The sequence below is a fragment of the Nicotiana tabacum genome, chromosome 8, assembly GCF_000715075.1.
Source record: "Nicotiana tabacum cultivar K326 chromosome 8, ASM71507v2, whole genome shotgun sequence".
In the NCBI taxonomy this organism is placed as follows: Eukaryota; Viridiplantae; Streptophyta; class Magnoliopsida; order Solanales; family Solanaceae; genus Nicotiana; species Nicotiana tabacum.
In genome coordinates, this window is record NC_134087.1 from 47,620,389 (window position 1) to 47,646,486 (window position 26,098).

The 26,098-nt window shown below is 39.3% G+C and overlaps 2 protein-coding genes across 2 annotated transcripts; both read right to left on the reverse strand.

Moving 5' to 3' along the window:
* Window positions 1-6,401: 6,401 nt before the first annotated feature.
* Window positions 6,402-6,947, reverse strand: LOC142163084 (secreted RxLR effector protein 161-like). Its single transcript, XM_075220337.1, has one exon. It carries the CDS (start codon window positions 6,945-6,947, stop codon window positions 6,402-6,404), a length of 546 nt encoding a protein of 181 aa, XP_075076438.1.
* A 2,878-nt stretch (window positions 6,948-9,825) lies between these two features.
* Window positions 9,826-12,733, reverse strand: LOC142163085 (uncharacterized). Its single transcript, XM_075220338.1, has 3 exons — window positions 12,644-12,733; window positions 12,380-12,458; window positions 9,826-10,397 (listed from the first exon to the last, which is right to left on the reverse strand). The coding sequence occupies exons 1-3, from the start codon at window positions 12,731-12,733 to the stop codon at window positions 9,826-9,828; spliced, it is 741 nt and encodes a 246-aa protein (XP_075076439.1).
* Window positions 12,734-26,098: the final 13,365 nt, after the last annotated feature.

The following is a 26,098-nucleotide window of genomic DNA, read 5'->3' on the forward strand; positions in this document are numbered from 1 at the left end:
ATATAGTGATATCATAATCCTTAAGCAACTCCAACCATCTCCGCTGCCTCAAATTAAGATCCTTTTGCTTGAACAAATGCTGAAGACTGTGATGATCAGTGAACACCTCACAAGATACGCCATACAAGTAATGCCTCCAAATCTTCAATGCGTAAACTATGGCAGCTAACTCCAAATCATGAACGGGGTAGTTCTTTTTATGGGGCTTCAACTGACGAGAAGCATAATCAATAACTCTACCCTCCTGCATCAACAAACAACCAATCCTAACTCTCAAAGCATCACAATACACGGTATATGAACCTGAAGCTGATGGCAAAACCAACACTGGAGCTATGGTCAAAGCTGTCTTGAGCTTCTGAAAGCTCTCCTCACACTCCTCCGATCATACAAATGAAGTACCCTTCTGAGTCAACTTGGTCAAGGGCGATGCGATAAATGAGAATCCCTGAACAAACCGTCTATAATAGCCTTCCAAACCAAGAAAGTTGCGAATCTCTGTGGCTGAGGACAGTCTGGGCCAACTCTGAACCACCTCTATCTTCTTCGGATCAACCTAAATACCCTCGCTAGACACCACATGCCCCAAGAAAGCTACTGAACTGAGCCAAAACTCACACTTGGAGAATTTTGCATAAAGCTTCTCCTCCCTCAATCTCTGCAATACAATTCTCAAATTCTCCGCGTGCTCCTCCTGACTACGCGAATACACCAGAATATCATCAATGAAGACTATGACAAATGAATCAAGATAAGGCCGGAATACGCTGTTCATCAAATACACGAACACTGCTGGGGCATTGGTCAACCCAAAAGACATCACCAAGAACTCATAATGACTATATCGGATCCTGAAAGCAGTCTTAAGAATATCCGAATCCCTGATCTTCAACTGATGATAACCCGAACGGAGATCAATCTTGGAGAACACTCTCGCTCCCTGAAGCTGGTCGAATAGATCATCAATGCGAGGCAAAGGATACTTGTTCTTAATTGTTACTTTGTTCAATTGTCTATAATCAATGCACATTCTCATTGTGCTATCCTTCTTCTTCACAAACAGAACCGGTGCACCCCAAGGTGACACACTAGGCCGAATGAACCCTTTATCAAGGAGTTCCTGAAGTTGTTTTTTAATTCCTTTAACTCCGCTGGCGCCATACGATACGGCAAAATAGAAATGGGTTGAGTGCCCGACACCAAATCAATACCAAAATCAATATCCCTGTCCGGTGGCATGCCCGACATGTCTGCAGGAAACACATCTGGAAAATCCCTCACAATTGGAACAGAATCAATATTGGGAGTCTCAGCTCTGACATCCCTCACAAATGCTAGATATGAAAGACAACCTTTCCCAACCATACGATGGGCTTTCAAGAATGAGATCACTCTACTGGGAACATAATCAGTCACACCTCGCCACTCGATCCGTGGCACACCCGATATAGCCAATGTGACCATCTTAGCATGACAGTCCAGAATAGCACGATACGGGGATAATCAATCCATGCCTAAAGTGACATCAAAATCCACCATAATCAATAATAATAGATCCACTCGAGTCTTCGAAGCTCCAGTAGTCACCACATACGACCGGTACACACGGTCGACAACAACAGTATCACCCACCGGGATAGATACATGAACAGGTAAGGCAAGAAACTCACGGGGCGTACCCAAATAACAAGCAAAGTATGTTGACACATAAGAAAAGGTGGATCCAGGATCAAATAATATAGAGGCATCTCTGTGGCAGACTGAAATAATACATGTAATGACAACATTTGAAGCCATAAAATCGGGTCTACTTGGAAGAGCAAAGAAACGGGCCTGACCACCACCTAATCAACCTCCTCCTCTAAGGCGACCCTTGGCTGACTAACCTCCACCCCTAGCTGGCTGGGCGGGTGGTGAAGTAACTAGAGTAGAAGTCGAGGGCTGATCCCTCTACTGAGACTGATCATCACAAAGACGAGGACACTGCCTCCTCATATGCCCAAACTCTCTACACTCATAACAACTCCCCGGTGCTAGAGATGGGGACTGAAGGGAACCCCTAGCACCGGAAGGACCAGTAGAAGGACCTGGCATGGAAGAACCTTGGACTGATGAAGTACGAGACGAGCTCTAAGTTGGAAGGGCACTAAGTGATGAGTGGCCCTAATGAAAACTGTGAAAGCCATGACCCGATGATGCTCCATGGTAACCTGGGTGAGCTGAATGTTCTTGCCTGAATGAACTGCCTCTGCCCTGCTAGACCGACTCCTCGAAGGAGCACTACTAAAGCTACCAGATCCCCGAGGCCTCTTGGCCTCCCTCTCCTCTCGCTCCTGCCGGTGAACCGTCTCAATCTCATGGGCGATATCAACAACCTCCTCGAAGGTAGCACCTGTCACCCTCTCTCTAGTCATGAGAATCCAAAGCTGGTACGTGAGGCCATCAACAAACCTCCTGATCCTCTCTCGGTCTGTGGGAACCATCCAAACCGCATGACGGGCTAACTCAGAGAACCGCATCTCATACTGCATCACCGTCGTCTCCCCCTGACACAGCTGCTCAAACTGTCTGTGCAGCTCCTCTCGGCACGGCTGTGGCACATACTTCTCCAGGAAGAGAACAGAGAACTGCTGCCAAGTAAGGGGCACTGCACCAACAGGCCTACACTTCTCATACGCCTCCCACCAAGTGAAGGCAGCCCTAGAAAACTGAAAAGTGGTAAATGCCACTCCACCAGTCTCAAGAATCCCTGTTGTACGAAGCATCCGCTGGCACTTATCCAAGAAACCCTGACATCCTCGCCCTCTGCACCACTGAATGACGGAGGCTGGAGCCTACCAAACCTCTCAAGTCGACGCTGCTCATCATCTGGCATAACTGGTTCCACAAACTCCTGAGCTGGTGCAACCGGCTGGGCTGGAGGTGCCTCCGGTGTCTGGAGTCCCTGTACAACCTGCTCAGGTGTGTGAGCAACGGAAGTCTAAGTGCCTCCCCCGGCCTGAGAAGTAGTTGCGACCGTAGTAACTGAAACCGCCTGAGCCAAACCGGTACACACTGATAAGATATGAGCTAAAGCCTCCTGAAGGCCTGGAATCACAATGGGCACAGCTGGTGCCTGAGCTGGTGCTGTTATAGCATCCACAACTGGGACCTGATCCTGAACTGGGGCAGCTGGTGGATTTGCAGGTGCTGCCCTAACTGCTCTGCCCCTACCACGGCCTCGACTGCGTCCTCGGCCTCAGGTAGCCCCAGCTGGTGGTACTGGCGGTCGTCCATCCTACCCGGTAGCACGTGTCCTCACCATTTGTGAGAGAATGGGATAACAGAAGTTTAGTACCCGGATCAACAAATTCGCATGACAAGAATTTCAAGAATATGAAGTTTTTCCTAAAGGTTCTGCAGCCTCTCGAGGATAAATATAGACGTCTCCATACCAATCCGCGAGACTCTATTAAACCGGCTCTTGACTCGCGAGACCTATATAACCTAGGCTCTGATACCAACTTGTCACGACCCCAAATACCGGCCGTGATGGCCCCTGTCATATTACTAGGCAAGCAAACTAATCAATAACCACAACCCTCTTTCTAATAACAGTAAGCCATTTTCTAACGCAAGTTTTAGATACCAAATTCATTATAAGTGTTAAGGTAGCAAAGATACGCGGAAAGTCAAAATAACAATAAACTACACAGCCCCAACAATTTGGTGTCACAAGTTTAGAGCCTCTAATACAAGTCTGAATACCTATTACATTAATAGTCTAGGAAATGCGAAAAAATAATAAGATAGGAGGGAGAGAACAGGGTTGCGGACGCTATGCAGCTATCTCGAAGTCTCCGTCAAATACTGAAACAGCTGAAAGCCCTCACTCGGTCGCTCGGGCACCTGGATCTTTATGCTTTGTTTATCCGTGTTATGTGATATCTGGTTGGTTGGATCGAATCCGGAAGGAATTTGTTAAGGTTGAGACACCTAGTCTATTTTAAGGAAGTTTAAGTTGAAAAAAGGTCAACCGGATGTTGACTTATGTGTTAGAGGGATCGGATGTGAGTTTCGATGATTCAGTTAGCTTCGGGAGGTGATTTGTGGCTTAGGAGCGCGATCAGAATGAATTTTGGAGGTCCGTAGTAAATTTAGGCTTGAATTGGTGAAGTTGATATTTTGGCGATTTCTGGTTGATAGGCGAGATCTTGATATAGGGGTCGGAATGGAATTTCGAGAGTTGCAGTAGTTCCGTTGTGTCATTTTGGATGTGTGTGCAAAATTTCAGGTCATTCGGACGTGGTTTGGTTGAATTTTTGATTAGTTGGCTTGCCTAGTAATGTGATAGGCGCCATCACGACCGGTATTTGGGATCGTGACACTTTTACATGACATTTATAAAAATATCAAAATTAATCGAATCATACCAATATCGAAAAGAAACTAATATGATTGAAACGATTTCGAAAAGTCTAATTTCGATTATATATAATAGAATAACCGAAAAATTGGTGTGATACAAATTTTATAAAATAACCAGTCGAACCGTACCATTGACATCCCTAAATGTCATGGTTCAAATAGTACTCCCTTCGTTTCAAAAAGATTAGTACTTTTTTTAGTCTGTTTCAAAAGTACAAATACTTTAAAATATTTCTTAATACGAAGCATTTATAGCCATACAGATGTAATGTCAAATTTCAAACAACAAAGTTTTAAAAGTTTTATAGTCAAATGCTATGACTTATTTAATACCACATATTTTTTAAAAAAAAAATTTTAATTAAAATTTGTGGCAAATCAAACAAAGACAATATTTTTGGAACAGAGGGAGTATGAATTTTGCATAATAATTGAAGAAGAGTAAATGCAGGTAACGAATGTACAGAATGAAAGGTCATATCCAGAAGTGGATAAGAGTAGAAAAGGTAGAAGTCACGAGTCCATTATGACTGACGCCTCTTGTCACGAGAAGTTTTTTACCTTTCTGAGTCCTCTCATTTTCTTCAAACCCAAGAAAAATAAAGAAAGAGAGTATAAAGAAAAATATCAATAGTATAAAGTAAAGAAGGAAAAAAAATGTGATAATAAGTAGAAGGCCAACGTGGTCCTATGTTCCTTGGAACAAAATTTCACCATTTTTCGCGATCAAATTCTTATGAACACATCGATTCCCTCCGAGGTCTAATAAAAGTGTCAACGGTAGGAGGTTAGAAATATTAATTTAAGTGGACCATAGTAACTACACAAATATATTACTACTATAAGATTATCTACATGTTATACTCAGGTCTCTTTCTAGTCTATCCTTAGCCTTGATTCTTGAACTGTTACGTCAATCTTGGAACTGATCTTTGCTAATTCTAAACGAAAAGGGAAGGAAAGCAAAGCAATTTAGTACTTTAAGAAATAAAGACTCTATCGTTGTTTTCTTTCTTTGCTTAATTAGGAAAACAAGTCATTTAAGTACTATATATACTAATAGCTTAAGCTTACCACTAAATAGTGGAGTATATTCCAATTTACAAAATTTAAATTGAAAGTAAATTATTACTTGTCGTATAACTGAAATAAAAATAATTATTAGTTCCAAACTTCCAACCTCCTGTATGAGTGCTGTTTTTTTATTAATTGTATGAGGCATGTACTGTAAGCATAAACTTAATTTACACCAGGATCTTAAACATGATAATCTTATACAAAATCGTTACAGAAAACATACCTGAAGCAGAATCTATTATCTTGAAGCGGAAGCGTTAATCAGTTTCTCGCCCCTTGCCCTAACTTTACGTTACCGCCGACTTTAGTGATGAAAAAGAGAATAAAAATACGGTAACCCTAATGGGTGGGGAGAGGACCAATTTATAGAGGTTCTTATTTAATCCGGTACGTCCATCAAGCAACCGATCAGATGGATGAGATTTGCTCATTAATTAAATATTAATTATGGGCCTAATCCTATTGTGCCATATATACACGTAGGAAATAACTTACATTCTCCCACTTGGCCCAATAATCACATAATATTAATATTTAATATAGGGACATTAGTTGCGCATAAACAAATCTCTTCTATAATGTCCATCATAAATACCATAATACGATAAACTACTAAATGTGAGTTATGGTGGTTATATATAATATGTCTACATACTCCCTTCCACATACTACAACATTAGCAATTCATCGTACCAGGTTCATAAGTTATAAAATATTATGGTCCACAATACTGTCTCATTGAGACTTATCCTGTAATATCTCAAAACAATAATGTGTACACCATTATGAGAAACAGGAAATTACTAATGTATATCAAAAACACATAAATGAGCTTAGAGTGTCAAAACATCATTAATACATCAATCATAAATGCAGCCAAGACCCATTTAATGTACATGTTCTTTAAATATCTTTGGCTATAAACCTTTCGTTAGCGGATATGCAATTATGATATCAGTTCTAATATGCTCAAGTGACACTCTATGTTTCTGAACTTCCTCCTTGACGGTAAAGTACTTTAATTCCATATGTTTGACACCTTTGGAGTACTTATCGTTCTTAGAGAAGAATACTGATGCAGAATTATCACAGTAAATTTTCAGTGGCTTGGTAATGGTGTCGACAACCCCAAGTCCTGAAATAAAGTTTCGCAGCCATAATGCATGGATTATGGCTTCAAAACATGCCACAAATTCTGCTTCCATCGTGGATGTAGCAATGACAGACTGTTTGGCACTCTTCCACGATATTGCTCCTTCAGCTAATTGAAACAAATAACCAAACGTGGATTTTCTAGTGTCAATACGTCCAGTGAAATCTGAATCCGAGTATCCAACAATTTCCAAATGCTTGGATCTCTTATACATGAGCATGCAATCCTTCGTTCCTTTTAGGTACCTCAAAACTTTCTTTGCTGCTTTCCAGTGATCAATTCCTGGGTTACTCTGATATCTTCCTAGCATTCTGACCGCAAAACTAATATCCGATCTTGTGCAAGTCTAAACATACATCATACTACCAACAATTGAAGAGTAAGGAATTGATTCCATTTCTTTTCGTTCTACATCATTCTTAGGGCATTGCATGAGACTAAATTTGTCCCCTTTTTGAATTGAAACAATTCCTGCTGAACAATTGTTCATATTAAATCTCTCTAGAACTCTTTCAATGTAGCCTTTTTGAGACAATCCCAATAATCTTTGTGATCTATTACGGAATATTTCTATTCCTATTACATAGGATGCCTCACCCATATCTTTCATTTCAAAATTCTTAGAGAGAAAATCTTTAGTCTCACGCAATATGCTTAAATCATTAACAACAATTAGGATATCATCAACATATAGGATTAAAAATATAAACTTGCTCCCACTGATCTTTTGGTATATACACCGATCAACGGTATTTTTCACAAATCCAAAAGACGTTATGGTATCATTAAACTTTATATACCATTGTCGTGAGGCTTGTTTAAGTTCATATATTGACTTCTTCAGTTTACACACCATTTGACATTTTCCTTTAGTTTCGAAACCCTCTAGTTGGTCCATATAAACTTCCTCCTCGAGGTCTCCATTAAGAAAGGCAATTTTCACATCCATTTGGTGTAACTCTAAATCATAATAAGCCACCAAAGCCATAATAATTCTTAACGAGTCTTTCTTTGAGACCGACGAAAAGGTCTCTTTATAATTAATGCCTCCTTTCTGAGTATAACCCTTGGCAATAAGTCTGGCTTTGTATCTCTCAATATTTCCATTTGAATCGCGTTTGGTCTTAAAGACCCATCTACACCCGATTCTTTTAGAACTTTCTGGCAATTCAACAAGATCCCAGACTTTATTGTATTCCATGGATTTTAACTCTTCCTTCATGGCATCAATCCATTTGTCAGACTCATTACTTTCTATGGCTTGTGAAAATGAAACCGAATCCTTATTAAGACCAATGTCAAAATCTGACTCTTGCAAATAAACCACGTAATCATCCGAAATAGCCATTTTTCTAACTCTTTGAGATTTTCTTAATGGCATTTCTTGTGGTTCATTTGTGTCAGATATTTGTGAGTTAGTTTCTTCATGAAGTGTTTTCATCCAAATGTTGCTCGGTGTTGTCAAAGTGTTCTTCAACAACTGGAACAATATTTGGTATTTGTGTGGAAGTAGGCACATTTCTGGGTAATAGAATATTGACCCCCACCTCTTTAATTTCCATACTTTGCTTTTCAACACTCCCATTAACTTCACCATTCTCAATGAATCTAGCATTACCGATTTCAACAATTCTCGAACTATGGTTTGGATAGTAAAACACATACCCTTTAGATTTCTCTGGGTAACCAATAAAGTAACCACTTACTGTTCCAGAATCTAATTTCTTTTCTTGTGGATTATAAACTCTAGCTTCCGCTAGACAAGCCCAAACATGCAGGTGCCTTAAACTAGGTTTACTTCCTATCTATAGTTCAATAGGGGTCTTTGGAACTGCCTTACTAGGAACCCTGTTTAATAAATATATAGCGGTTTTAAGAGCATACATCCACAATGATTTAGGTAATGAGAAATTACTTATCATGCTCCTAACCATATCTATAGTTGTTCGATTATGCCTTTCTGCAACACCATTTTGTTGAGGTGTTCCTGGCATAGTATATTGTGCACATATGCCACGTTTCTCGAGGAACTTTGAAATGGACCTGGACATTTTCCTGATTCATTATACTTTCCATAATATTCACCACCTCTATCCGACCTAATGATTTTCACCTTTCTATCTAATTGCCTTTCAACCTCATTAATAAATACCTTGAGAGCATCTGTTGCTTGAGATTTTTATTTTAGCAAATAGATGTATCCATACAATGAAAAATCATCGATAAAAGTGATAAAATATTTCTCTCCACCAAAAGATGGAACATCAAAGGGTCCACAAATATCGGTGTGTATAATTTCAAGAAGCTGGGTGCTTCTTGTGGCACCTTTCTTACTATGCTTGGTTTGCTTTCCCTTAATGCAATCCAAACATATAGTAAGATCAATAAAATTTAGATTCGGAAGAATCTCATTCTTTACTAATCTTTCTAATCTTTTTTTTGGATATATGACCCAAACATCTATGCCACAAGTAAGCAAAACTTTCATCTAGTGAACTACGTTTAATTCCAATATTATGTTGAATAGTAAGAAGGGATTCAGAAAAACCAATATTGAGTTTCAATTTATATAAACCATCACTAAGAAAACCAGAACCATAAAAAATAGCATTCTTATATAAATTGAAACATCAATTTCCAAACTTTAAATCAAATCCAGAAATATAAAGTCTTGAAAGAGAAATCAAATTCCTAGAAACTGAAGGTACATAAAGAGTCTAGAATAGATCAAGGTGACGTCCAGTCTCCATGATCAAACGATAAGTCCCTATCCCTTCAATTGAAGCCTTCATACGATTTCCCATGAACAAGAAATCCTTATTTGGATTTGTAGTTTGGATCGTAAGGAATTCCTGCAACGTGGTAGATACATGAGCAGTTGCACCAGAATCAAGCCACCAAGTATTATTAGGAACTTCTTCTAAATTTGATTCGAAACATACAAAAGCACTAATTGTACCTTTCTTTTCAAACCAAGCTTTATGTTTCAGGCAATCTTTCTGATAGTGTCCTTCCTTGTTACAGAAACGACACATATCTGCCTTATGTTCCTTGTTAGCATCCTGTTGAGCTTTAGCAGGTGCTTTTTTCTTCTTGAACTTGTTAACCTTCACTTTAAGTCCTTTACTAGCTCCTTGACCCATGAGGTTAATTGAATGACTCCCTTGTTTCTTCAGTCTTGACTTCTCCTAAGTAAGCATACTGGACAATTTACTAACATTCCACTTATCCTTAATAATGTTATAGTTAATTTGAAAAGGTCCATACTCAGGAGGTAACGAGTTCAGAATAAACTGAACCAAGAAGGAGTCATCCACTTTCATCCCCAAGGTCTGAAGTTTTGCTGCAATGCTAGTCATATCGATGATATGATTTTGCATACTACGTAACCCATCAAACTCCATGGTCGTGAGCTCAGCCATTAGTGTACCGGCGAGAGACTTATCTACAGAAGGAAAACGTTCTTCCATAAACTTCAGGTATTCCCTGTCACTTTCTGTTTGTGGAATAGTACTCTTAATGTTGTTGGCAATATTCATTCGCATAAACATAATGCTTAGCCTGTTAGAGCGTTCCCATGCTTTATAGAAAGACTTCTCATCCGCACTGCTTGAATCAGTAATGGCAGCGGGCTTATCATTCAATAGAACCAAGTCAAGATCCATCATACCTAAGTGGAACTGGACTTGTTCACGCCATTCAGAGAAGTTCAATCCATTGAACACAGTAACAGACGAAGCAAGCGAATGAAAAGGAATAGCTGCAAAATAGATAATACACGCTCACAAATCAATATGGATTCAACAAAACTGTTAAAGCATATCGCAGTTCTTATTTGGGTAAATACTACGACACACTATCATAATTTAAATTCCATTTAGTCTTAATAGGTAATTAAATATTTTTAACCAAATATATATGTCATCTTTGGACAGATAATATATATTTGACTAAGAATATTGATTTACCTCATCATATTCACTATTCATAGAATAATTGATGCACCTTTGGGTAAATCCTTAAGTTCTAGCAATAGAAAAAATTAATTTATCCACTATTTTTAAATTATAGGTATTTTATTAATTTCATGGATAAACTATAGTTTTATGTATGCATATTTCTAAAACATACAAGTTTGGTCACTTTGGCGACTAACAAACTATATAAACATAAATGCACACATAAAATACATATCAGAATATTTTATGCATGTGAATATTTTAAACAATCTAGTTTGATCACTTTGGTGACTAATGATAACGCCCAACTATGCCTTTCAAAGGACAAAGCGGTCGCTGCAAATATAATCCGGCTTTAAGTCCTGAATCAAATCCTCAGGGAACTAACCTATCTATTGCACTCTTCTGTAATGTTATTATCAACTCAGTCAATCTTTAGATGCAAGATTTTTGATCAATAAAGATTGGGTTTTTTTTTGTTCAACTACTATTAAAACAACAGTAAGCTAAAACAAAGAGAATTCAATGGTAAAGAGGTCTAGGGCAGTGATTTCCCCAATTGCTAGTTTAGGTCTTGACTCTTCCGCTATAATCTCGCCTTAATACTCTATGAGGATTAAGAGTTATGAGCTATCGTAATTATCTCTCAATCAACTACAATAATTTACTAGAACATTCTCTCGAACTACTCTAGCTGACAATGAGTATGCAACTCTAAATTATCCCACCAAAGTTTTGTTATCTCTAAACCCACTTTAAATTCAAGTAATGAATTTCTTCAATTACCCAAAAGTGGTGTTGTTCAATAGGTATCTAACCTAATATTCTTTTTCAAGCAATATAAGGTAATGAGACACGATTAATCAAGGGCCCATTCAATTAATCACCATACAAAACGAGTTGAACAATCATATCATAAATCCGGCTCGATTATAACAACTTGAGTCAAAACTTCCACCAACGATTGGTTCCATCAACCCTAGATAAGTGTTTAGCTACTCATAACAAAATAAGAAATAACTACTAAATTGTTCATAATATAAAATTGCAAGAATTAAAAGGATATAGAAAAACTCTAATGTTTGGTTGATCTTCTCACACTTGTTCTTTCTCCAAAAGTAGTCTAAAATTAGCTTGTCCCCCAGTTGGGCGAGTTTCTAAAGCTTATAAAGGTTTTACAAAAATTTCCCCGAAATTACACTTTGGTCCTCAAACTTCTAGCTGCGTAAATAGTGCACCGCGGTCGCGGCCAACCGTGGTCGATTGCGGTGAACACTAACCTTTCTGCCTCACTTCATTAATATGTCGCGTTTCACCGTGGTGCCACCGCGGTCGCGGTGGCCTTCTTGCCCAGGCCATTTATGCTTCTTTGTGTTCGGGTACTTCTCCAGTGGGCGTTTTTCTTCACATTATCGCCTCCAAAACACTCCATGTTGCTTCCTCTCATATAATATTCCCTGCTAAACAAAAGAACACTATTTAGAGCATTTTGTTGGCAATTTATCTATAAAACAACAACAAAGTATGGTCATATTAAGGTGTAAATATCAACTATATAGCCTACTATCAACACCCCACACTTAAATCATTGCTAGTCCTCGAGCAATCCACCACACTCCATCAAAATTTCTTCCCTAAGCTTTTCCTTTAACGACTAACACCATGAACATTTTACAACAATTTGCACCTAGTAGTGAACAACCTTTACCTCAAGAGTCAAACCTTTTGTACCATGCAATATTTTCACTTACTCAAACTACTCTATACAAGAGTCAAGACTTACCTTTTCTTTGTGAATCACATGCCCTCACACCACACACGAGAGTAGTTCCACATATAACGGTAATTAGAACAAGTAGGAACTAAGATAGACAAAATTCGCTCACTCTCAGAAAGAACGTTCACATGCCACAAAGATGCACCATAGGCTTGCCCGTAGTGTAGTACTTTACTAATTGAGCCCATTCAGTCTAAGATCAATAGGACTTTACTTGGTTGTAATGTAGGTTAAGGGACAGGTAGAATATATTTAGATATAGTGACTAACCTCCCTAAGCACTTTTAATACAATTACATTAAACTTAAAGATCATAGTTGTGACAACTAACCACTCCACCTCATTATCAACCATTATCATTGTTTATAACCCATATTTTTTTTATGCTTCAATTTACACACCTTTTCTCTATCTCACTGGTTCCACTAAAAACCAAACCACCACCCCACACTTTTACTTTTGCATACTTCCATTACCGTTCAAGTGCTTATTAGGAGGTAAAAGGGTTCAAAAGGCAAGCTATTCAAACAATTGGGTAAGGTTCGCAATGTGGTTTCCAAAAATATAAGCTTATAGGCTCAACGGGGTTAACTACGATGTATTGCATTCAGGGGGGTTTACTTTATATATCTGGCTCAACAAAGAAATACCTATGTCACTTCTAAAACTAAAAGAAACTACTATTTCGCTTTGCAAACACACAGGGCAAGTTCTAGGCATCAAATATGAAACATGGAATACAGTAAAACTCACACACACATGGCACGTGACTCACTCCGGATTGAGTTATCAAGACATTCTCTTTTGAGTGTTCAAGTTAGATACAAACGTACAATTTTAAGGCACTCTAACAGGATTTAACCAATGAAGCTAGGCGTTACACTCTAGTGTCTATTGTGTTCAGGTGTAAAAATCGATTTTTCGCTCGTAGCCCATTAATCCTAACCTAAAACTAAAAAGAACAAAAACAAAAACTACCTAAACCCGGTTCAAGCTAAACCCTTAGAAAAGAACCGTGGCCTAAAGAAAAATCAAGGGGGAGTTACTACACTACCTAAAAATAAAATAAAAAAAATCTTTTTGGTCTTTTCTCTAGACTACTTCCCTCAAGAAAATTGTCTAACGGATCCGTCATCAGGAAGAGTCTCCATATTCCAATTTTTTTTTTCCGACTTAGTCCCTCAAGAACCCCGCCGAAAGAGATCCGTCGTCGGGACAAGTCACTTACTATTTTAGCTTTCCTAATGAATTATTACTCTACATCAAAACAATCAAAACAAGACAAAACAAGAAAAATCAAACAATCAATTATTACAATTACGAACATACAATGAAGTATCCCCACCCTACACTTAAAATGAATACATGTCCACATGGCTTAAAATTTAAAGAACAGTGAGGTTAAGGAACTTCCCTGAAGGCTCACTCTTGATCGGAGACAGTGTCTAGGTTCACGTTGCATGCGCGTCCCAGTGCTCTCAACCAGCCCAAGAATTTCTTCTCCGATTTCACTTGCCTCTCAGCCGCCGCATCAACACGGACACCCAAATCAGTGACTGAGGTACGCAACCCAGCCATATCCTGCTCCAAAGCTATCATAAGGGTGCTCCGGCGTGGCTGTGATGGGTTTGCCACATCAACTCTCAGAGGAGGGGGAACCTCAGCATCATCATCATCATCAGCCAAATCAACATCAGAGTCATCAACGTTCACCACCGGCTCTCGTCCAATTCCAATTTTTCTCGCCCGGAATGGGGCTTTTAGTGGCAATCTCCCATCAACCCGAGGGTCTTCGGGGACTCGAGCAATACGGCACATCAGAGTGATCAGCGAAGGGAAGTAGTGGCCCTTGGTTAGCTTAGGTGATCGAATAAACATCTCTTCATGAATGAGCCGGGCCACATCAAAATCACTGTGGGACATAAAACAGTGGATTGCGGACGCCCGTGGTAGATTAACATCTGTCGTGTTGCTAGATGACAACAATCGACTGTTGACAACGGTGAGCCAACACTTGGCCTCCCAGTTCAGACAGTGGGAGTTGAGAGTAATCATGTGCTTGATCTATAGGTGTTCTCCGTCCGGCACACAGATAGTATCAAGAAGAGTTCCCTACAAGGCCCGTGTTCCACTAAAAGTACGATAAGGATCAAATTCACCCCGAAACACAGGCAGCCTGTATACCCTGCGGATGGCGTCAAGGGATGCATTTACCGGGGTATTGCGCACCATCACAACCCCATTCTCATGTTCTGGAAAGTTCGCATAGAACTCCCTTACTAGTTAAACATTACCCTCCTCCAGTACCTCGAAGAAGATGTCCAGCTGACACCACCGCAGCTCATTAAACATATTGGGGCATTCTACCTCCAAAGCCGTTCGATCAATGTGCACCTCATGTTGTAGCTTCTTGGATGCTTTCTGGTTGTACCTATCCTCCGCTGCCCTGGATACAAATCGAGTGATATTAAACTAAGGTGCACTAGCTTGGCTCCTAGCTCGTGAGGAGCTTCCCGGTCCACTAATAGAGGGTCCGGTGTTTCGTCTCTTCCTGGAAGAACTCATTGTACCTGTCATACAATGAAACGCCTATTAGTGAGTGCGCAAAATATGTGACTATGTATAGTTACTCAGACTTCACCATAACCATGTCACAATAGCTCCTTATATCTCCATTGTGGCAATTTCCCAAACACTTTGTGAGCAAGGCACTATCCAGACACGTATAGCCCTCATGAGTACATCAAAGCTCCTCCCCAATCAAGTATACTACCACACCAACACACCCCACACTTACTTCATTCAATCACCCACCAATAACGTCGTTCAAACATGCAATACACAGCCCCTTCACCAATCAAACTCAAAAATGAAATTTAAAAGCAAAAACAAGAAGAAAAAGAGTATACCAACAAGTATATCCCAACACAACATAAAATTACATAAACTACAACACAATACTAAAGAAAAGAGAAAGAAGAGGTGAGGAACATACCGTAGTTGAAGAATGGGGAGAGGAATGGAAGTGGGGAATGTTAGTATGAGGGAAGAAGAAGAAGAAGGAGAGAGTATTGGAGGGGTTAGGGTTTAGGGAGAGAGAGAAATTGGAAATATCGGGGAGGGGATCGGTGTTTTGGGTTTAAGAGGGGGGGGGGTTTGGATTGTAAAATTAAAAAAGGAGGAAAAGAAATAAGAAAAACGAAAAAAATAAAAAAAAATTAAAATTACATGGGACCGAACGCGGTCGATTGCGGTCCACCGTGGCTGCGGTGGGTTTCAAAATCCAAGGCAGAAAGTTTACGCCTCACCGCGGTTTACCGCGATCCACCACGGTCGCGGTGAGATGAAAAATCTGAGGCAGAAAGTTTACGCATTACCGCGGTCGCAGTGCTGGCGCTGATTTTTCTTTTAATATATGAAGTTACATGAACACACTAACAACACACTCATGGGTTACCTCCCACGCAGCGCCTGATTTAACGTCGTGGCACGATGCAAGCATTTGATCATCAATTCTCATCCGCACACTGGGGCTCTCCCAAAGTGATTACCACTCTATCCCCTTTTTCTTCATCCATGCCAAGGTAATGTTTCAACCTTTACCCATTTACATTGAACTTGTTTGTCCCATCTTCTGATTCAATCTCTACAGCTCCACTCAAGAACAATTGCACCACTCTGAAGGGTCCTGACCATCGGGACTTTAACTTACCTGGGAACAATCTCAATCTCGAGTTGTATAACAACACTAGATATTCGGGTTTGAAGTTCGATCCAAGATGTGCTTATCATGCATTAATTTCATCTTTTCTTTGTATAATCTAGCACTCTCAATGGCCTGGAACCTGAATTCCTCTAGCTCATGTAACCCAGTGATTCTGTTAGTACCTGTTGTCTCCATGTCTAAGTTTAACTGCCGCAATGCCCAAAGTGCTTTATGCTCTAGCTCAACTGGGAGGTGGCATGCCTTGCCAAACACCAACTTGTACGGTGACATACCAATTGGGGTTTTAAAGGCTGTGCGGTATGCCCACAATGCATCATCCAATTTCTTTGCATAGCCAGTCCTTGTTGCATTCACTGTTTTTGTGAGGACACTTTTAATCTCCCTATTGGACACTTCAACTAGCCCGCTCGATTGTGGGTGGTACGGGGATGCCACTTTATAACAAACTCCATATTTTTCCAACAGCCGTGCGAATGCTCTATTGCAGAAATGGGTTCCGCCATCACTGAGTATAGCTCTTGGGGTACCAAAACGCGTGAAAATATTCTTCTTTAGAAAGCCTAGTACCTCCTTGGCATCATTGGTCGGGAGAGCCACTGCTTCGACCCACTTGGAGACATAGTCAACTGCTACTAATATGTACCGTTTACCATACGAGCTGACGAATGGCCCCATGAAGTCAATCCCCCACATGTCAAAAATCTCTACCTCTTGAATTGTGGTCATTGGCATCTCATGTCTACGAGATATGTTGCCAGTTCTTTGGCATTCATCGCAGCTTTTAACCCAAGCATGGGCATCCTTGAACAGAGTAGACCAGTACAAGCCTGACTCCAACACCTTAGCTGCTGTCCGAATTCCTCCAAAGTGTCCACCATATAGTGAAGCATGACAAGCTTGCAAAATAGAATGTTGATCTTTCTCGGGGATACACCGCTGGATCATGTTATCTACACATATTTTAAACAATAGAGGTTCATCCCAATAGTAATACCGACAATTACGAAAGAAATTTTTCTTTTGAATTAAGGAGAGTTCATAAGGTACAATACCACTTGCTAAATAATTAGCAATATCAGCATACCAAGGTGCCTCCTCCATTGTCATTGCCAGTAACTGTTCATCCGGGAATGTCTCTGTTATATCCTCAACCTCTACCTTCTTTTCAGCTCCTTCCAACCTTGAAAGGTGGTCATCTACTTGGTTCTCTATCCCTTTTCGGTCACGTATTTCCAGATCGAATTCTTGTAATAGAAGAACCCAGCGAATCAAGCGTGGCTTTGACTCCTTCTTTTCTATCAGGTACCTAATTGCTACATAGTCAGTGTAAACAATAACTTTCGAGCCAATCAAGTATGACCTGAATTTGTCGAATGCAAAAACAACAGCCAACATCTCTTTTTCTGTCACAGTGTAATTGAGTTGCGCACCGCTCAGCGTTCTGCTTGCATAATAAATCGGGTGCATTAGTTTACCCTGTCGCTGCCCCAAGACTGCTCCTATGGTGTAGTCACTTGCGTCGCACATGAGCTCAAATGGTTGCTCCCAGTTAGGTGCAACAATGATGGGTGCAGTCACCAATCTCTTCTTCAGCTCCTCAAATGCCAACCTGCAATCATTAGAAAACACAAAGGGGTGATCCTTTTCAAGGAGTTTGCATAATGGGTTAGCAATTTTGGAGAAATCTTTTATGAATCGCCTGTAGAACCCGTCGTGCCCAAGGAAACTTCTCACTGCCTTGACTGAAGTGGGCGGTGGTAGTTTTTCAATCACGTCAACCTTAGCATGGTCGACCTCAATTCCTTTACTGGACACTCGATGTCCTAGGAGTATCCCTTCCTATACCATAAAATGGCACTTCTCCCAGTTCAACACTAAATTTATCTCCACACATCTTTTGAGCACTCTTCTTAAGTTGTGAAGACAATCCTCGAATGAATCTCTCATCACGGAGAAATCATCCATAAAAACCTCCATAATATCCTCTACCATGTCTGTGAAAATGGCTAACATGCACCGTTGAAATGTCGTCGGTGCATTGCAAAGCTCAAAAGGCATTCTCCGAAAGGCGAAGATGCCATATGGACAAGTGAAGGATGTTTTCTCTCTATCTTTGAGAGTTATTGATATCTGATTGTACCTCGAATATCCATCCAAGAAACAGAAGTGTGAGCGCCCGGCCAGCCTGTCCAACATTTGGTCAATGAAAGGCAAGGGGAAGTGATCCTTCCGGGTGGTTGTGTTCCATTTTCGGTAATCCATGCAAATTCGCCATCCCGTGACTGTACGAGTTGAGATCAACTCATTGTTCTCATTTTGCACAACAGTCATTCCCCCCCCCCTTTTCGGCACACATTGGACAGGGCTAACCCAATTGCTATCGGAGATGGGGAAGATGATTCCCGCATCTAACCATTTGATCACTTCCTTGTTTACTACCTCTTTCATGTTCAGGTTAAACCTTCGTTGATGTTCTCTGGAAGGTTTGTGCCCTTCTTCCAAGAGAATCTTATGCATACAGAAGGCTGGGCTGATACCCTTTATGTCTGCATGGTCCAGCCAATGGCAGTCTTGCTTTCCTGCAGTACCTGTAAGAGCTGTTCTACCTGCACATCTAACAAAATAGATGATATAATAACAGGCAAAGTAGAATCGGGGCCTAAGAAAACGTACCTGAGGTGAGCTGGAAGCGGCTTCAGCTCCAACTTGGGTGGTTCCTCTACCGATGGCTTTGCTGGAGGTGTAGCCCTTTTTTCTAACTCAAGGGATTCGAACTGAGGTTCCCTTTTCCAGAATCCTTGGCCTTCAAGTGCCATGACCCACTCAGCCAACCCTTCACCATCCATTTCTTCTAAATTTGTCAGACATGCCTCCAATGGATATTTAGCAGTCAGGATCACATCATCTTCTTGCAGGATCACTTCCACTGCCTCCACTAGACATCAATTAGCATATTCACTGGGTCTCCTCATAGATTGCTGAACATTGAATATGACTTCTTCATCGTTCAGTCTTATTTTTAATTCCCCAGTCTCACAATCGATCAGGGCTCTCCCAGTGGCCAAAAATGGCCTACCTAAAATGATAGGTATCTCCTCATCTACCTAATAATCCTGAATAACAAAGTCTGCAGGGAACACAAACTTCCCCACTTGCACCAACACATCATCAAGAATCCCAGTAGACCTTTTTACCGTGCGGTCAGCCAGTTGCAGCAGCATCGAAGTCAGTCTAGCTCTGACAATGCCCAGTTTGGTGTATACAGCCAGAGGCATCAAATTTATGCTGGCTCCCAAATCACATAATGCCTTTGCAAAGGCGTAACTCCCAATCGTGCATGGAATAGTGAAGCTACCTGGGTCAGACATCTTTTGAGCCATCGGTCTGGTCACTACTGCACTGCAGGTCTGCGTCAGAGTCACTGTGGATAGGTCCTAAAAATCAAACTTCCGTGACATTAGGTCTTTCATCATCTTTGCATAACCTGACATCTCCCTCAAGGCATCCATTAAAGGAATATTCAGCTGAATTTGACGCAGCATCTCTATGAATTTCTTGTATTGATCTTCCTTCTTTTGTTTTACCAGTCTCTGAGGGAATGGTGCAGGTGTCACCCTTTGTTCACTGCTTATTGGCTTCTCTCTGTTGGGGTTCTATGGCACAAGAGGCACCACCTGTTCTGCAGCTTGTTCATTTACCTTAGCCTTACCCTTTTCATCTTGACCCTGTTCAACTACCACTTCAATCAGATTTGTTAGTTCATCTACCTCTAGTGGAATTGGAGTGGCTGGCGTAGTCTCTTTGCTGGCTTGTGCAACCTCCTACTCTTTGTCTAAATCTCTCCCATTCCGAAGACTTACTGCCATCAGCTAATTCGGGTTTTGCTCCTTGGGGTTAATATTTGTATCCGCTGGCAATGTTCCCTGGGGGCGATTGTTTAAATCCATAGACAACTGCCCCAACTGAGTTTCAATGTTCTTTATAGCTGAGTCATATACTGCCAACTTTTCTTGCATCTTACCATTTGTCCCAGTGAGTTGTTGGAGCATCCCCCTGATCTCTATCATGTTGTTATCTTGCTGCTGAGGAGGTAGCTGATATGTCAACTGCTGCTGGTTCTGCTGTGGGTAGCCATGTTGTCTCTGGTGGTATGGCACCATTTGGACTTGAGCTTGCATGCCCCCAGGCTGAGGCATGTTGGGTCTGTATTGCTGATTTGGTGCCGGTCTTCACTGTTGTCCTCCTTGTCTCTGACCCCCAAAGTTGTTAACATAAATCATATCTTCCCTTGCTCCTTGATTTTCACCTTCTCCGCTCCATGAACACACATAAGACTGATTAACACAGGGTGTACACAGTCCTCCATTTGTCGTGTCAACAATATGCACCTGTTTGGTACATATCTCATCTATCTTTTTTGTCAAAATACTCATCTGAGTCATGAGTGTGGCCATGTTCTCTGCCTGCGAATTATTTGGGTCAAGAGGCACTGAATGCACTATAGGTGCTAGTGTTGTACCTCTAGTCATCCACCCCGAATTCTGGACATCTTTTCAAGAAGGACTTTGCACTCTGTGAATGTCTTACTCAAAAATGCACCTCCAGCTGAAGCATCCACATTGGCCTTTAGATTGTCAGCTAATCCCATGTAGAATCTCTGGCCAAACATCTGATCTGGAATGCCATGGTGAGGACACTTCACCAGCATCCCTTAAATCTTTCCCAGGTTTCTTGCAAGGTTTCAGTCGGTTGTTGCATGTACTGCAATATTTCATCAATCTGCCTTGTAGTCTTGTTGGGCGGGTAGAACTTATTCAAAAATTGCTTTACTAATTCCTCCCAGGTGATAATGGAATTTATTGGGAGCGAATTCAGCCAAGTCTGAGCTTCCCCAGTCACAGAGAACAGGAACAGTAATAGCTTGATAGCTTCTGGGGTCACATTTGGCTGCCTTTGAGTCACACAAATTGATAGAAAATTTTTCAAATGTTGCTGAGGGTCTTCAATGTGTGACTCGGAAAACAATCCTTTATTCTATAGCAGATGCAGCATGTTGTTGGTGATCTGGAATGTCTCCGCTTGAATTGCGGGCACCGCTATGGCAGTTGCTAGGTTATCAGCTGTGGGTTGAGCCCAATCATAAAGTGCAGCTTCTGGCACAAGAGGTGCCACCACTCTAACATTTGGGTCATTTGGCTCATCCCTGATGTTTCCGTTGACGTTCTCTACGTCACCCATGTTAAATTCAAGCTGTTGTGGTTGTTGTGATTGTTGGATCCTCCTGTTGGCACAGTTCAATGCCCTGAATGTTTTCTCGGGGTCTGAAAGTCCTTCAAGCAGTTCTCCAGTCCTCGAAGAATTTCTAGGCATACACCTGAATTCCACAAGAGTTCAAACGTTAGAATTTCAATGAAAATTGTTTAACACCTTTGAAAATTGATTTGAACTAATAATTTTTAACACAACTTCTAAGTTGTAATAAATAACACCGTTAGATTCCCCGACAACGACGCCAAAATTTGATAACACCCAACTATGCGTTTCAAAGGACAAAGCGGTCGCTGCAAATATAATCCGATTTTAAGTCCGGAATCGAATCCTCAGGGAACTAACCTATCTATTACACTCTTCAGTAATGTTATTATCAACTCAATCAATCTCTAGATGCAAGTTTTTTGATCAATAAAGATTGGGGTTTTTTTTAACTACTTCAACTACTATTAAAACAACAATAAGCTAAAACAAAGAGAATTCAATGGTAAAGAGGTCTAGGGCAGTGATTTCCCCAATTGCTAGTTTAGGTCTTGACTCTTCCGCTATAATCTCGCCTTAATACTCTATGAGGATTAAGAGTTATGGGCTATCGTAATTATCTTTCAATCAACTACAATAATTTACTAGAGCATTCTCTCGAACTACTCTAGCTGACAATGAGTATGCAACTCTAAATTATCCCACCAAAGTTTTGTTATCTCTAAACCCACTTTTAAGTTCAAGTAATGAATCTCTTCAATTACCCAAAAGTGGTGTTGTTCAATAGGTATCTAACCTAATATTCTTTTTCAAGCAATATAAGGTAATTAGACACGATTAATCAAGGGTCCATTCAATTAATCACCATACAAAATGTAGTTGTACAATCATATCATAAATCCGGCTCGATTATAACAACTTGAGTCAAAACTTCAACCAACAATTGGTTCCATCAACCCTAGATAAGTGTTTAGCTACTCATAACAAAATAAGAAATAACTACTAAATTGTTCATAATGTAAAATTGCAAGAATTAAAAGGAGATAGAAAAACTCTAATATTTGGTTGATCTTCTCACACTTATTCTTCCTCCAAAAGTAGTCTAAAATTAGCTTGTCCCCTAGTTGGGCGAGTTTCTAAAGCTTATAAGGGTTTTACAAAAGTTTTCCCGAAATTACACTTTGGTCCTCAAATTTCCAGCTGCGTGAACAGTGCACCGCGATCGACCGCGGTGAACGCTAACCTTTCTGCCTCACTTCATTAATATGTCGCGGTTCACTGCGGTCGCGGTGGTCTTCTTGCCCAGGCCATTTATGCTTCTTTGTGTTTGAGTACTTCTCGAGTGGGTGTTTTTTGTCATATTATCGCCTCCAAAACACTCCATGTTGCTTCCTCTCCTATAATATTCCCTGCTAAACAAAAGAACACTATTTAGAGCATTTTGTTGACAAATTATCTATAAAACAACAACAAAGTATGATCCTATTAAGGTGTAAATATCGACTATATAGTCTACTATCAACTAACAAACTATATAAACATTAATCACATACATAAAATAAATAATAAATGGCTTCACCAACTTAATAGCCCTAAACAAATTATTCATAGCCCAAGAAAATTAATTATGTCATACTTGAAGGACCTAAACCAGTCTCCGCAATTATTAATTAGCTCCTTACTAGGATTGGCGAAACTAAATTTATGGGCAAAGGTTAGTGGGTTTAAATTGAATCGCGACATGGGCATCATTAACAGTATTCATGTTTCATTAAATTCTTGCACATTAACGCAACTTCTGACACCAAAGTTGTTCTATACTGGAAAAATATTTTCAAGCCACTTTTGAAGAATAATAACAAACATCAAGTTTTAACCAATTAAAACAGTGAACAACAATGGATAATATTGGTTTGGACTTTTGTTATTCGGAAAGAGATCATCAACGACAGTTACAGTTAAGACTTAGAAGAACTTTCGGTTGTTTGCCTTTTGATTTATTTATTACTTTATCATCTATCAACCAAGATTTAGAATCCCAGCAATCATGATTGAAAGTTTAAAATAAAGAAAAAAAAATTCCTAATTGCCGAAGATAGCACATGATTTCTGAAGCGGTTCACAAATATGTAAAATTTGTTTACGAAGATTTTCTTTGGGGTAGGGGTAAGGTCTGTGTACACACTACTCTCCCCAGACCCCACTAGTGGAATTTCACTGGATCGTTGTTGTTGTTTACGAAGATTATTCGTTCAAAATCCAGGCTACTGATACCACATGTAAGCATAAACTTAATTTACACCAGGATTTTGAACATGATAATCTTACACAAAATCGTTACAGAAAACATACCATAAGCGGAATCCATTATCTTAAAGCGGAAGCATTAATCGGTAATCGGTTTCTCGCCCCTTGACCTAACTTTACGTTACCGCCGACTTTAGTGATGGAAGAGAGAATAAAAATACGGTAACCCTAATGGGTGGGGAGATGACCAATTTATAGATGTTCTTATTTAATCTGGTACGTCCATCAAGCAACCGATCGGACGAATGAGATTTGCTCATTAATTAAATATTAATTATGGACCTAATCCTATTGTGTCATATATACACGTAGGAAATAACTTACATGTACCACGATCCAAATGGAGTACATGTCAATCTCAACTAATTTAGAATTGAGGGTAGTTGCTCTTGTAGTTATACTATTTAATTAATATTTATCACTCTGAATAGACAAACTAAAAGATAGTCTAGTACACAAAGTATATATCTTCGTGTACAAAGGGTCCGAGGAAGAAATATATAATATATGGTTTAGGGTTTGGAGGCAAACTATTTTGCTTTGTTATACATAACACACTCTTTCTTTTTAATACTATCATATCATATAAAATAGAAAGATCGAGTACTGTAGGACTTCTCCTTGGGTATACAGTTTTAAGACATTTCCTTAAAAAACTTTTCTGAGAACATAACAATTTAAAAAAAAAAAAAAAGAAGAACAACTATTCAAACACGTTTATTAGTTTTTTTTTTTCTGATTTTTTTTTAAACAACTGTCCCCATGCCACAAACTTTATCTCTGCTTTGAGTGTCTCTGTTGTTCCCCTCCTTGTTTTCTAGCTACCTCGAAGTGTCAACCAATAAGTTGAAGGGGCCACAAAAATATAAGCATACGTGCCACGTTATTTATCACAAGTTTTGCATAACTTTGTCAAAATGTCATTTAAATATCCTACAAGAACTTTCAATTCTGAAACTAATCAGCAGCTGACATGTTTGGGAGCCATACTTCAATACACAGTTTGAGCAAAGGTCTATATCTATCCGTGTGTCCTTTTTTTAATCTCATTTTAGATAGAATGACCAAGGTTTTCAAAGTTTAGAAAAATTAATTCGAGATGTAGTTGAATTTTCATAATTCTTGTCGAGGACTATTTAATTTATTCGTTTGTTATGTATAGACCATTCTCTAAATTGGAGAAAATTTTGAGCTGAGCTTTGATTTTCAGTGTATAAAGTTCCCAAACTTGAGAGTATTGGTGGGCGTTCAAGCAGTTCGGATTGAATATGAGAATTTCGGTTTAAATTTTCGATTTTCGGTTGAAAAAATGACAATCCAAATAAGTTCGGATTGTATCGGATTTTTTAAGTTCGATTTCGAATTAATCGGTTTGGATATTATGAATTTTTGGTTTTGAGCATATAAGTTGAGATGTTTTCAGTTTTTACAAAAATAAATATCCAAATGAAGTGCTCATGTTAAATTGCTCGAAAAGTTCTTCATTCTTGCTGCAATCATCCAAATAAAGTATTCAAGTAATGAAATTATTATAGAAAAATACAACAGAGACATTAATACGACCGATAAGAAGTAGCAATAGTAAAATCATATCCAAATAAAAAATATTTTCACAATAACTTAGACATTAATATTGAATATATGAGATAATATCTAATGGGTATGATATTGAACTTATTACTATTGACATATGGATAATGGACTAAATATAAAGTATAAGAATTTTGAATTTTCGAATATCCAAAAATCCGAAGTACCAAATCCAATATTCAATCCGAAATCCAAAAATTTTAAAGGTTAAATCCAAAATTCAATCCATAATCGGAAAATCCAAACCAAAAATCCAAAAAATTACGATTTCGGTTTGAATTTCGGATTCGCCCAAATTATGTCCAACCCTATACTTGAGAGCCGTTAGGTATTACTGCATTTTTGTTAATCCTTTAATTGTTTATGTCGTAAATGAAGGAAAATAATTACTCTCAAATATAAGTTGAGATATTCTTTTGAGAGAGAAATCATGATCATGTACAAGTAAAAAAAAAGTATCAATTATAAAAGATCAATGTTAGGAGAAGGAAACAGAATTTTGATTTCATGCTTAATCAAACATTATTTCCATTTTTACAAGCTAAATAGTCCTCACACAATGTATCTTTATTCTTTAAATGCAATTTAACAGAATTTATATACGTCAACATCATTCATCTTCCAATATGGAAAGAAAGAAGTAACATCGATTAGTCTTTTTCTCTGGATTTATCAATTTTTGGAGAGTCAAGAACAAGATTTGTCCTAATTGATAATTGATTAAAGCCTTATCTTTACCTTTTAAATCTTCTCTGTTTGAATCTGTGAATTATTAGTGGAAGCCCCACTCTTCAATCCATACGATCTTTGTCCCCTATATATGTATCTGACCCTCTCACTTATAACCA

Coding starts and splice junctions, on each gene's coding strand:
- LOC142163084 (XM_075220337.1), bottom strand. CDS start 6,947: ATGCTAGGAAGATATCAGAGTAACCCAGGAATTGATCACTGGAAAGCA.
- LOC142163085 (XM_075220338.1), bottom strand. CDS start 12,733: ATGATAATGGTTGATAATGAGGTGGAGTGGTTAGTTGTCACAACTATG. Junction 12,459..12,643: donor TATTAAAAGTGCTTAGGGAG/GTTAGTCACTAT, acceptor TGTCTATCTTAG/TTCCTACTTGTTCTAATTAC. Junction 10,398..12,379: donor ATGTGATTCACAAAGAAAAG/GTAAGTCTTGAC, acceptor TCTATTTTGCAG/CTATTCCTTTTCATTCGCTT.